This window comes from Oncorhynchus clarkii, chromosome 7 (assembly GCF_045791955.1).
Source record: "Oncorhynchus clarkii lewisi isolate Uvic-CL-2024 chromosome 7, UVic_Ocla_1.0, whole genome shotgun sequence".
Classification (NCBI taxonomy): Eukaryota; Metazoa; Chordata; class Actinopteri; order Salmoniformes; family Salmonidae; genus Oncorhynchus; species Oncorhynchus clarkii.
In genome coordinates this window covers 32,624,488-32,637,163 of record NC_092153.1, presented here as the reverse complement: position 1 = coordinate 32,637,163, position 12,676 = coordinate 32,624,488, and the positions used below count along the sequence as shown (strand labels likewise).

The window sequence follows — 12,676 nt, the reverse complement described above, 5'->3', positions numbered from 1 at the left end:
GTAAATTCAGGAATTCCAAAACTATTCTACCGATGATGCAAAAATACCAAAATGGCGATTTACAGTTAGTCATAGAATTAGGAATTAGAATAAAAATATGTATACAAAAAAAGTAATTTAATAGGATCTCTATGGTTACAGTTAGCTGGTGTTCTAAAGCCTAGTATTTCCATTTCCCTTTAACAGAAATTCTGCAATAACCTTCATGACCTAGTAGTGGACCAGAAGAGAGAAAAGCCTAAACATTCCATATATTAAGAATGACATGAGGCAGGTTATTTCACTGACAGACATTTATTGAAAAAGTACATATTGTAAATAATGTGGTTGAGGAACATTCCTGATTAGTATTTGTATTTTTGTGTTTATTTTTTGTATTTATTATGGATCCACATTAGTTCCTGTCAGGGCAGCAGCTACTCTTCCTGGGGTCCAAACACACCAAAGCACCCACATTGTGTATAAAACAAAAGATAAAGCAGTGAACTATGTTCGTACTGAATGAGCTAAAGATAAAACAGTACATCATATAATATCCCTACACCACTACATATCCACAGCACAAAATGTTCAATACCACCATACAACAATATCAAAAATGTGTGCCTATGCATGTGTCTGTACTTTTGTGTGTGTCTCTCCACAGTCCCCGTTGTTCCATAAGGTGTATTTTTTACCTTTTTTTTTACCTTCTTTTTAAATGTTTAAATCTCTACTGCTTGCATCAGTTACCTGATATGGAATAGGGTTCCATGTAGTCATGGCTCTATCTAGTACTGTGCGCCTCCTATAGTCTGTTCTGGACATTGGGACTGTGAAGAGACATCTGGTGGCATGTCTTGTGGGGTATGCATGAGTGTCCGCGCTGTATTTTCAACAGACAGCTCAGTAAAGCTCGGTACATTCAGCTTGTCAACACCTCTTACAAAAACAAGTAATGATGAAGTCAATCTCTCTTCCAATTTGAGCCATGAGAGATCGACATACATGTCATTAATGTTAGCTCTCCGTGTACGTTTAAGGGCCAGCTGCCCTGTCCGGTTCTGAGCCAAGTCAGTTCAAATAATTCCTCATCAGTAGCTTTGATTGTTTAATAAATGTTTAAGATTGGTCTAATAATAACCAAGTTTTTGAAAATTACAAGACTTATACAAAGGAAATTAGCACTTACATAGAGTATATCACAATAGCAAATCTACCACACACAATGTCCTAACGCAAATTAAATGGAACTTATGATAACAAAGTATATTTCTCATATAGATGTTTCATTCTCCGTCTGATCCTTATGCACTTGTTAACTGTTCATCCATTTACGATGAGCGTACTGATCTGTCCAGGGAGCGTGTAGAGGATGAGGATGAGAAAAACCAGCAGGATTGCCAGGATGAGTAGAGCGATGATGTACTTCTTGTATTTTTTCCAAATGAAGAAGATGAAGGTCTTCATGGGGTTGATAAACCAGTTGAAGGTTGTCTTGGGGCGACTAATATAAGGTAGAATGAGGAAAGAGACAAAATGAACAAAAAAGTTAGTAATGTTTCCCAGTTTCATGGATTTGTTTAATTACATTTTTTAATACAGTAGGCAATGACATAGTTTGAGCAGTAGGACTCATTAATAAGGCATTAAGGTAAATAATAAATGAATAGATGTTTAAGCTTTGTTTTCAGTGTAAACTTAGCGAATTGCACAAAGTGTGCCCACGGATCAGATTCAATCAAACCTTCTAAACTGTATCAATGTTTAAATGCAGTCTATGACCCCCATTTACAACTTCTATAAAAAATGTGAATGGTATGTCCATTTGTATTCACTTAACAACAAACACATGTTAATGCAAGATCAAATGCGCTCAATGACCCCGATTAAGCACAAGTAAATGTAATATTATTCCCTTTTTATGCACTCTATACGTATTCTGACCTTGATCTTAAGCTATTCACCCGCTATTCGTTCAGGGTGGAGATCTAAGAAATGAAGATGTGGTAGAGGTGTCTTCAGATAAGCTGTATTCTGACTTTAACTTAATTCCACCACCTTTACGCACAAGGAAACCATGAATAAGGTTTTGCGAACCTACCGGTTCCAAGTGGAAAAAGCATATACTTTATATTTTTCACGAAAGAAATAGCATTCTCCATGCACTGTCATTTATAAATGGTTAACAGTTTGGAGAATGGGGATAAAAAATACACATAGCAATTGTTTTAGATTATTTTTCCTTATGATCACTGTGAAACCAGACATATGGAAGCAAACTGAAAATCATATCAACACGACATGTATTGTGGCCCCTTTTCTACAGTGAAATTGGCAATACAGTGCCTGTGGTCAATTCAATTGATTGGACATGATTTGGAAAGGCACACACCTGTCTATATAAGGTCCGACAGACGACAGTGCAAGTCAGAGCAAAAACCAAGCCATCAGGTCGAAGGAATTGTCTGTAGAGCTCCAAGACAGGATTGTGTTGAGGCACAGATCTGGGCAAGGGTACCAAAACATTTCTGCTGCATTGAAGGTCCCCAAGAATACAGTGGCCTCCATCATTCTTAAATGGAAGACGTTTGGAAGCACCAAGAATCTTCCTAGAGCTGGCTCCCCGGCCAAACTGAGCAATCGGGTGAAAAGGGCCTTGGTCAAGGAGGTGACTAAGAACCCAATGGTCACTCTGACAAAGCTCTAGAGTTCCTCTGTGGAGATGGGAGAACCTTCCAGAAGGACAACCATCTCTGCAGCACTCAACCAATAAGGCCTTTATGGTAGAGTGACCTGACGGAAGCCGCTCCTCAGTAAAAGGCATGTGACAGCCCGCTTGGAGTTAGACTCTTAGTCCATGCAAAACAAGATTCAACAAAGATGGAACTCTTTGGTGTGGGGGCTGTGCTTTGGCAAAGTGGGTGGGGTTATATCCTGCCTGTTTGGCCCAGTCCGGGGGGGATCATCGGATGGGGCCACAGTGTCTCCTGACTCCTCCTGTCTCAGCCTCCAGTATTTATGCTGCAGTAGTTCATGTGTCGGGGGGCTAGTGTCAGTTTGTTTTATCTGGAGTACTTCTCCTGTCTTATCCGGTGTCCTGTGTGAATTTAAGTATGCTCTCTCTAATTCTCTCTTTCTTTCTCTCTTTCTTTCTCTCTCTCGGAGGACCTGAGCCCTAGGACCATGCCTCAGGACTACCTGGCATGATGACTCCTTGCTGTCCCCAGTCCACCTGGCCGTGCTGCTGCTCCAGTTTCAACTGTTCTGCCTGCGGCTATGGAACCCTGACCTGTTCACCAGATGTGCTACCTGTCCCAGACATATTATTTGACCATGCTGGTCATTTATGAACATTTGAACATCTTGGCCACGTTCTGTTATAATCTCCACCCGGCACAGCCAGAAGAGGACTGGCCACTCCTCATAGCCTGGTTCCTCTCTAGGTTTCTTCCTAGGTTTTGGCCTTTCTAGGGAGTTTTTCCTAGCCAACGTGCTTTAACACCTGCATTCCTTGCTGTTTGGGGTTTTAGGCTGGGTTTCTGTACAGCACTTTGAGATATCAGCTGATGTACGAAGGGCTATATAAATACATTTGATTTGATTTGGCCTTGATGAAAACCTACTCCAGAGGGCTCTTGACCTCAGACTAGGGTAAAAGTTTACCTTCCAACAGGACAACGACCCTAAGCACAGAGCCAAGACAACTCAGGAGTGGCTTTGGGACAAGTCTCTGAATGTCCTTGAGTGGCCCAGCCAGAGCCCGGACTTGAACCCAATCAAACATCTCTGGAGAGACCTGAAAATAGCTGTGCAGCGACCCTCCCCTTCCAACGTGACACAGCTTGAGAGGATCTGCAGAGAAGAATATGGAGGAACTACCCAAATACAGGCGTGCCAAGCTTGTAACGTCATACCCAAAAAGATGCTTTAATCGCTCGATGCTGTAAGGTGCTTCAACAAAGTACAGAGTAAAGGGTCTGAATACTTATGTGATATGTTTTTTATTTTTAATAAATTAGCAAACATTTCTTAAAACTTGTTTTTGCTTTGTCATTATGATGATTTTTGTGTGTAGATCGATGACGGGGAAAAAGCAAATTAATCCATTTTAGAATAAGGCTGTGACGTAACAAAATGTGGAAAAAGTCAAAGGCACTGTAGCTGTGCCGGTACGGAATTTTTATTGTGTGCCCTCATAATTTGAATGGATGAAATCTGGACACCCAAGCTATAGGCTTCTGTCGGGCTGAACCTGCCAAATTGATGTATGCACTTTAGAATGTTTTAATAAGTCTACAGTATGCCCAGGCTTTTCTCCATTTTATTTTACAATTTGTATTATACAATTTGTTAAATTACTAGCCACCATCAGTAATACCCACATATATTTATAACTGCTGATTGGATGAAACAGCATTCCAGCCATGTGTACATCAGAGAATGTACCATGGGTATTACGCAAAACTACTTGTTTACAGTTATATTTAGGTTGGTAACCAGTTTATAATAGCAAAAAGGCACTTCAGGGGTTTGTGGTATATGACCAATATACCATGTCTAAGGACTGTTCTTACACACGACGCTACACGGACTCAGCCCTTAGCCGTGGTATATTGGCCATATATCGCAAACCCCCGAGGAGCCTTATTGCTATTTTAAACTGGTTACCAACATAATTAGAGCAGTAAAACTAAATGTTTTGACATACCACGGCTTTAAGCCAATCAGCATTCATGGCTCGAATGACCCGGTTTATAATGGCCGCTTTGTGTCGTTCCTAAGAACAGCCCTTAGCCGTGGTATATTGGCAATATACCATACCTCCTCAGGCCTTATTTCTTAAATATACCACACCCCCTTGCACGTTATTGCTATAAACTGGGTGTTTCGAGCCCTGAATGCTGACTGACATGGTATATCAGACCATATACCACATATATGACAAAACATATTTTTACTGCTCTAATTAAGTTGGTAACTAGTTTATAATAGCAATAAGGCACCTCTGGGGTTTTGTGGTATTTGTCCAATATACCACGGCTAAGGGCTGTATCCAAGCCTTAGCCGTCGTTCCTAAGAACACGTTGTGCCTAAGAACAGCCCATAGCCGTGGTATATTGGCCATATACCACAGCCCCTCAGGCCTTATTACTTAAATATACTACATCCCCTCTGGCTTTATTGCTTAAAGGTCTGCCCACGCACTCAGCACTCAAACATTCTAAAAAAGGAAAGCATTTAATTTTTTATGACCATGAGAACTTCTTGCACAATTATTTTGATTGAATAACATAATTTTAGTCACTTACTCTGGTTTATCAAGTGGCTCAGGTTCCTTGCGGGCTTTTCCCACAGGAGTCAGCTCTGCCTCCTCGAGTGTCACCAACTGGAACTCTGCCTCCACTTTTCCCTAAACAAAAAAGAAAATACAAAGAGTTATCAAATAAGGCCCTGTGTCTTGCACAATCATGTGACATGCCTGGATTTAAAGCTTTTTCCACTTTTCATTTTATGTCTGATGGTCCAGCACCATCCTCAGACAATTGGTTTCATTTTTTGTGTAGTTCAAACTTTTGGATAAGGCTTAAAATACAGGATACAATCTTACTATGTCAGATGATTGTGCAAAACACAGGGCCCTAATCACAACACACATACAGAAAGATTATATTTAAGTCCTACACTTATCACTACCACCAATTCGAGACTAAACCATACCCTCACTCTAATCTGATTCCACTATAGTCATTGGAGGCTCAAGGTGCTGGAAGTCATTAACATTCAGCTATTTGATTTGGAATTTTAGGACCATTTCAAGTATAAAAATATATTTATTTATTTTTAATTTGGCCTTTACTACACTGAACAAAAATATAAATGCAATATGGAAAGTGTTGGTCCCATGTTTCATGAGCTGAAATAAAAGATCCCAGAAATGTTCCATACACACAAAAAACTTCTCTCTTAACTTTTGTGCACAAATTTGTTTACATCCCTATTAGTGAGCATTTCTCCTTTGCTAAGATATTCATGCTGAATAAACTGATGGATTTTGATGTGGATTTTTAAAATTATGTTTCTTAGAATGATGCACGGGTGTCGATAGACTCTTAAGGATAACTGCCATGCACTTTAAAAGTGTCTGGAAAGTTCAACAATGGCACAATTAAGTGGACGACAATTAAGAGGAAGGTAATGTATAAAATACCAAACTTTCATGGTGTTTTGGCTAACTAGGATCCTCCCCATAATCTCAGTTATTAATGTGTGACCCACACCAGGATTTAATCCTGCCCAACCCTCCAGGTCAATTATAATCTCATAATGCATTACCATGAGGAGATAAGTGCTCCCACTGCTGTCTACAAACTGAAGGTCCTCCGGCTTCATGTTTCTGTGCTTGCTATTTTTCTTTTTCTTCTTGTTCTTCTTTGCCTCTTCAGCCTCCTTCTCCTCCCTCTCAATGTCCTCCTGACTCTTGAGCTTGATGAGGGGCCACCATCCTTTCATCCTTTTGTTAAGGAAGATAGAGAAGCGGGGACTGGCCTTGTCCTCTGCCATCTTTATGCTGCACTGCCCTGAGGTCTTGGCTGCCCGCACCATGTCGTTCAGACGCAGTTCAATGGAGCCTGGGAGAGAGGTGACAGAGAGGCGAGAGCAACCTTTAGCAGCTGAAGAGTTTTAAGCTAAGCAATAGTTTTCCTGCCATTTTAATATCTACACACCCCAAAAGGAGTCGACATCACAGCAATAACGGCCGGCTGTAACGCAGCCTGGGATCGAACCTGTGTCTCTAGTGACGCCTCAAGCATGCCTTAGACCATTGCGCCACTCAGGAGGGCCCAGAGGTCATGTTTTTAACAATGGTTTGTTTGTGTGGTAAGCCTAACGAAGCCAACAAGTCGAGGAGTGAAGTCGGGGGAGGTGCATTTGCGACAGCCATTAGTCAGACACTGTAGTGGTTTTCCAACAGCAAGGCTCAGTTCAATATGGCACTTTCAACATATCTGCTATTGTTTATAAAAGCGTATCTGTATAAATGTTGAAATAAACTTTTCTATAGCCCCATATCACAAACTGAAAACATAACATGTCTACAATGAATTGGTAAGAGAGAGGTCTGAAATATCACTTTCATTTGGATCTGCTGTAGCTTTAGAACAGCTGCAAAGTTGGTTCCTGTTTCAGTCACCTTTTTGGCCACGTTCGAATGGGTCAAACAAAACACACTAATGATTTGGTTGACAAATACTGCCTCCCGCAATATAGGTGATGGGTGCAGTTGGTGAGAAGCACCTTGGCTTAATCGAAAACTGCATGACCTTTGATCACATGACTTTTGTAAAGGTCATGCTGGACAATTTTTATAACCATAATGCAACACACTTTGAAAAGGGGTGACCAACGATGGCCTTTTCAAAATGTGTTGCATTATGGTTATAAAAATTGTCCTCCCTTAAAAGACCTTCGCTTCAAAAATTTAAAAAAAGTGCCGATAGTACTGTTTGTCCATTTTGAGACGCCGTAGCCAGTATACACTTCCTCAAAATAGTCAGAATTAATCTAAGATGACTCAAGAACTGTATCATTAATTACCGTTTTTGCCAAAGAGATCTTAGTCGTGCAACTTCATATCTAACTAAGATGTTTGATGCAGTATTTCTCAATGAAAAAAAGTTGCTTGAAAACTAGTCATCTCTTGTTGAATGACAACAGACTTTATTGAAGAATCCCTACTGTTGTCCAATCACTGACAAAGGGGTGTTACCTCCAAAAATTATGTTGTGTGCCTGAACAGCCAAAAAGGAAACTTCACAAAATGTAGTCATAATATATACACGAACACAGAGAGCATGTTCTAACGGAAAAAGAGATATAGAAAGCCTTTATTACAGCAGACTGAAAATAGTTGCATGCATTTGTGAATTGCGGTTTATTTATTGTTTAGGCTAATTATTCAAAGCTCCCTTTATTATTTCATTTTAAAACTAAAATGCTTGATTACATTTCAAAGCATGAATGTCTCGTATGCTGTGTGATGGAATGATTGATTGATACAGTAGCCTATATATTGAAATATAAGCCTAAGCAAGTTACAGTGTTACAACTAAACAGGACACGCTCTTTGGCCTACAGCTCGATGGTGATTATACAAGGCTACTATACAAAGCCTACTAATGATAACGACATGGCCTATTATGATTATCATTATAATAATAATAAGCAATCTTAAGATTAAGATGGAGATCAAGGAAAAGGAGGGGTTAGGAGCGAGAGCTGCATGTATATTGTGTGCGACAAACAGGTGCTGTTAGATTACAATATAATTTTTCTGACTGTTTGGAACAGTGTAAACAACACTAAATAAATTATAAGTAATATCAGTCTGTTGAAAAGGAAAACATTTGTAAAGCCTTTATTGCAGCTAGGCAAAGGTTGATTTTTTTTACACGTTTTGTTTTAGTAGTGACGTGAATGAATGGAAACCAATAGGATGCTAACATTCAATGTGTAACAGGGTACAGTAAAAGCAGCCTTGTGCCTTCGTCAGTGCCAGGTGTGTGAGATTGCAATTAATAAGAGTGTGGCCTTCATTATAAAAATTGCTGTTTGTTCAGCAGATCCCATTGCTGTGAGAAGGTTGGCGTGCACAGTCGAAACAAGAGAGGTGGTCGATTGAGTATGTTACCATGCACACTAGTAATTTGATATTAAATTTTGATAATGGCAATAGGCCGAGTATGGCATTAGTCACGTAAACCTCTTACTTTGCTTATCTTAAATCGGCATAATGTCATAATTGAATTAAGCATACACTGATAAAACCTGTTTTTCTGAGCAATCTTTCTTTTTATTTGGTCATCAAATCAAATCAAATCAAATTTTATTTGTCACATACACATGGTTAGCAGATGTTAATGCGAGTGTAGCGAAATGCTTGTGCTTCTAGTTCCGACAATGCAGTAATAACCAACAAGTAATCTAACTAACAATTCCAAAACTACTGTCTTGTACACAGTGTGAGGGGATAAAGAATATGTACATAAGGATATATGAATGAGTGATGGTACAGAGCAGCATAGGCAGATACAGTAGATGGTATCGAGTACAGTATTTACATATGAGATGAGTATGTAAACAAAGTGGCATAGTTAAAGTGGCTAGTGATACATGTATTACATAAGGATACAGTCGATGATATAGAGTACAGTATATACGTATGCATATGAGATGAATAATGTAGGGTAAGTAACATTATATAAGGTAGCATTGTTTAAAGTGGCTAGTGATATATTTACATCATTTCCCATCAATTCCCATTATTAAAGTGGCTGGAGTTGAGTCAGTGTCAGTGTGTTGGCAGCAGCCACTCAATGTTAGTGGTGGCTGTTTAACAGTCTGATAGCCTTGAGATAGAAGCTGTTTTTCAGTCTCTCGGTCCCAGCTTTGATGCACCTGTACTGACCTCGCCTTCTGGATGATAGCGGGGTGAACAGGCAGTGGCTCGGGTGGTTGATGTCCTTGATGATCTTTATGGCCTTCCTGTGACATCGGGTGGTGTAGGTGTCCTGGAGGGCAGGTAGTTTGCCCCCGGTGATGCGTTGTGCAGACCTCACTACCCTCTGGAGAGCCTTACGGTTGAGGGCGGAGCAGTTGCCGTACCAGGCGGTGATACAGCCCGCCAGGATGCTCTCGATTGTGCATCTGTAGAAGTTTGTGAGTGCTTTTGGTGACAAGCCGAATTTCTTCAGCCTCCTGAGGTTGAAGAGGCGCTGCTGCGCCTTCTTCACAATGCTGTCTGTGTGAGTGGACCAATTCAGTTTGTCTGTGATGTGTATGCCGAGGAACTTAAAATTTGCTACCCTCTCCACTACTGTTCCATCGATGTGGATAGGGGGGTGTTCCCTCTGCTGTTTCCTGAAGTCCACAATCATCTCCTTAGTTTTGTTGACGTTGAGTGTGAGGTTATTTTCCTGACACCACACTCCGAGGGCCCTCACCTCCTCCCTGTAGGCCGTCTCGTCGTTGTTGGTAATCAAGCCTACCACTGTTGTGTCGTCCGCAAACTTGATGATTGAGTTGGAGGCGTGCGTGGCCACGCAGTCGTGGGTGAACAGGGAGTACAGGAGAGGGCTCAGAACGCACCCTTGTGGGGCCCCAGTGTTGAGGATCAGCGGGGAGGAGATGTTGTTGCCTACCCTCACCACCTGGGGGCGGCCCGTCAGGAAGTCCAGTACCCAGTTGCACAGGGCGGGGTCGAGACCCAGGGTCTCGAGCTTGATGACGAGCTTGGAGGGTACTATGGCGTTGAATGCCGAGCTGTAGTCAATGAACAGCATTCTCACATAGGTATTCCTCTTGTCCAGATGGGTTAGGGCAGTGTGGTTGAGATTGCATCGTCTGTGGACCTATTTGGGCGGTAAGCAAATTGGAGTGGGTCTAGGGTGTCAGGTAGGGTGGAGGTGATATGGTCCTTGACTAGTCTCTCAAAGCACTTCATGATGACGGAAGTGAGTGCTACGGGGCGGTAGTCGTTTAGCTCAGTTACCTTAGCTTTCTTGGGAACAGGAACAATGGTGGCCCTCTTGAAGCATGTGGGAACAGCAGACTGGTATAGGGATTGATTGAATATGTCCGTAAACACACCGGCCAGCTGGTCTGCGCATGCTCTGAGGGCGCGGCTGGGGATGCCGTCTGGGCCTGCAGCCTTGCGAGGGTTAACACGTTTAAATGTCTTACTCACCTCGGCTGCAGTGAAGGAGAGACCGAAAGTTTTCGTTGCAGGCCGTGTCAGTGGCACTGTATTGTCCTCAAAGCGGGCAAAAAAGTTATTTAGTCTGCCTGGGAGCAGGACATCCTGGTCCGTGACTGGGCTGGATTTCTTCCTGTAGTCCGTGATTGACTGTAGACCCTGCCACATGCCTCTTGTGTCTGAGCCGTTGAATTGAGATTCTACTTTGTCTCTGTACTGACGCTTAGCTTGTTTGATAGCCTTGCGGAGGGAATAGCTGCACTGTTTGTATTCGGTCATGTTACCAGACACCTTGCCCTGATTAAAAGCAGTGGTTCGCGCTTTCAGTTTCACACGAATGCTGCCATCAATCCACGGTTTCTGGTTAGGGAATGTTTTAATCGTTGCTATGGGAACGACATCTTCAACGCACGTTCTAATGAACTCGCACACCGAATCAGCGTATTCGTCAATGTTGTTGTCTGACGCAATACGAAACATGTCCCAGTCCACGTGATGGAAGCAGTCTTGGAGTGTGGAGTCAGCTTGGTCGGACCAGCGTTGGACAGACCTCAGCGTGGGAGCTTCTTGTTTTAGTTTCTGTCTGTAGGCAGGGATCAACAGAATGGAGTCGTGGTCAGCTTTTCCGAAAGGGGGGCGGGGCAGGGCCTTATATGCGTCGCGGAAGTTAGAGTAACAATGATCCAAGGTCTTTCCACCCCTGGTTGCGCAATCGATATGCTGATAAAATTTGGGGAGTCTTGTTTTCAGATTAGCCTTGTTAAAATCCCCAGCTACAATGAATGCAGCCTCCGGATAAATGGTTTCCAGTTTGCAAAGAGTCAAATAAAGTTCATTCAGAGCCAACGATGTGTCTGCTTGGGGGGGGATATATACGGCTGTGATTATAATCGAAGAGAATTCTCTTGGTAGATAATGCGGTCTACATTTGATTGTGAGGAATTCTAAATCAGGTGAACAGAAGGATTTGAGTTCTTGTATGTTTCTTTCATCACACCATGTCACGTTAGTCATAAGGCATACGCCCCCGCCCCTCTTTTTACCAGAAAGATGTTTTTTCCTGTCTGCGCGATGCGTGGAGAAACCTGTTGGCTGCACCGCTTCGGATAGCGTCTCTCCAGTAAGCCACGTTTCCGTGAAGCAAAGAACGTTACAGTCTCTGATGTCCCTCTGGAATGCTACCCTTGCTCGGATTTCATCAACCTTGTTGTCAAGAGACTGGACATTGGCAAGAAGAATGCTAGGGAATGGTGCACGGTGTGCCCGTCTCCGGAGTCTGACCAGAAGACCGCCTCGTTTCCCTCTTTTTCGGAGTCGTTTTTTTGGGTCGCTGCATGGGATCCACTCCGTTGTCCTGTTTGTAAGGCAGAGCACAGGATCCGCGTCGCGAAAAGCGTATTCTTGGTCGTACTGATGGTGAGTTGACGCTGATCTTATATTCAGTAGTTCTTCTCGACTGTATGTGATGAAACCTAAGATGACCTGGGGTACTAATGTAAGAAATAACACGTAAAAAAAACAAAAAACTGCATAGTTTCCTAGGAACGCGAAGCGAGGCGGCCATCTCTGTCGGCGCCGACAGAGATGGCCGCTTAATCGGAGTTCAAGCGGTGTATTTGATCTGCGCATGTGCCAGCACCAGCAGCGCAAGCCTCCGTCTTATGCATGATTGAAGTGAGTTCGGGAAAAGTATGCATTTTAGAATATACAAAATGTATATTTACAGTACCAGTCAAGACTTTGGACACACCGAATCATTCAAGGGGTTTTCTTTATTTTTACTATTTTCCACATTGTAGAATAATAATGAATACATGAAAACTATGTCATCAAGGCAAAGGTTGGCTACTTTGAAGAATCTCAAATATAAAATATATTTTGATTTGTTTAACACTTTTTTTGGTGACTACATGATTCCATGTGTGTAATTTCATAGTTTTG

The 12,676-nt window shown here is 42.0% G+C and overlaps 1 protein-coding gene across 1 annotated transcript in view; it reads right to left on the bottom strand.

The window, feature by feature from the left end:
* Positions 1–278: 278 nt before the first annotated feature.
* LOC139413198 (fer-1 like family member 4) overlaps positions 279–12,676 on the bottom strand; it is a 104,361-nt gene continuing 91,963 nt past the window's right edge. Inside the window, exons 44-46 of the mRNA XM_071160300.1 lie at positions 6,316–6,611; positions 5,292–5,392; positions 279–1,486 (exon numbers count right to left, since the gene is read on the bottom strand). Coding sequence (XP_071016401.1) covers positions 1,306–1,486; positions 5,292–5,392; positions 6,316–6,611 — 578 coding nt within the window. The 3' untranslated portion in view covers positions 279–1,305. The remainder of the gene's footprint in view (positions 1,487–5,291; positions 5,393–6,315; positions 6,612–12,676) is intronic.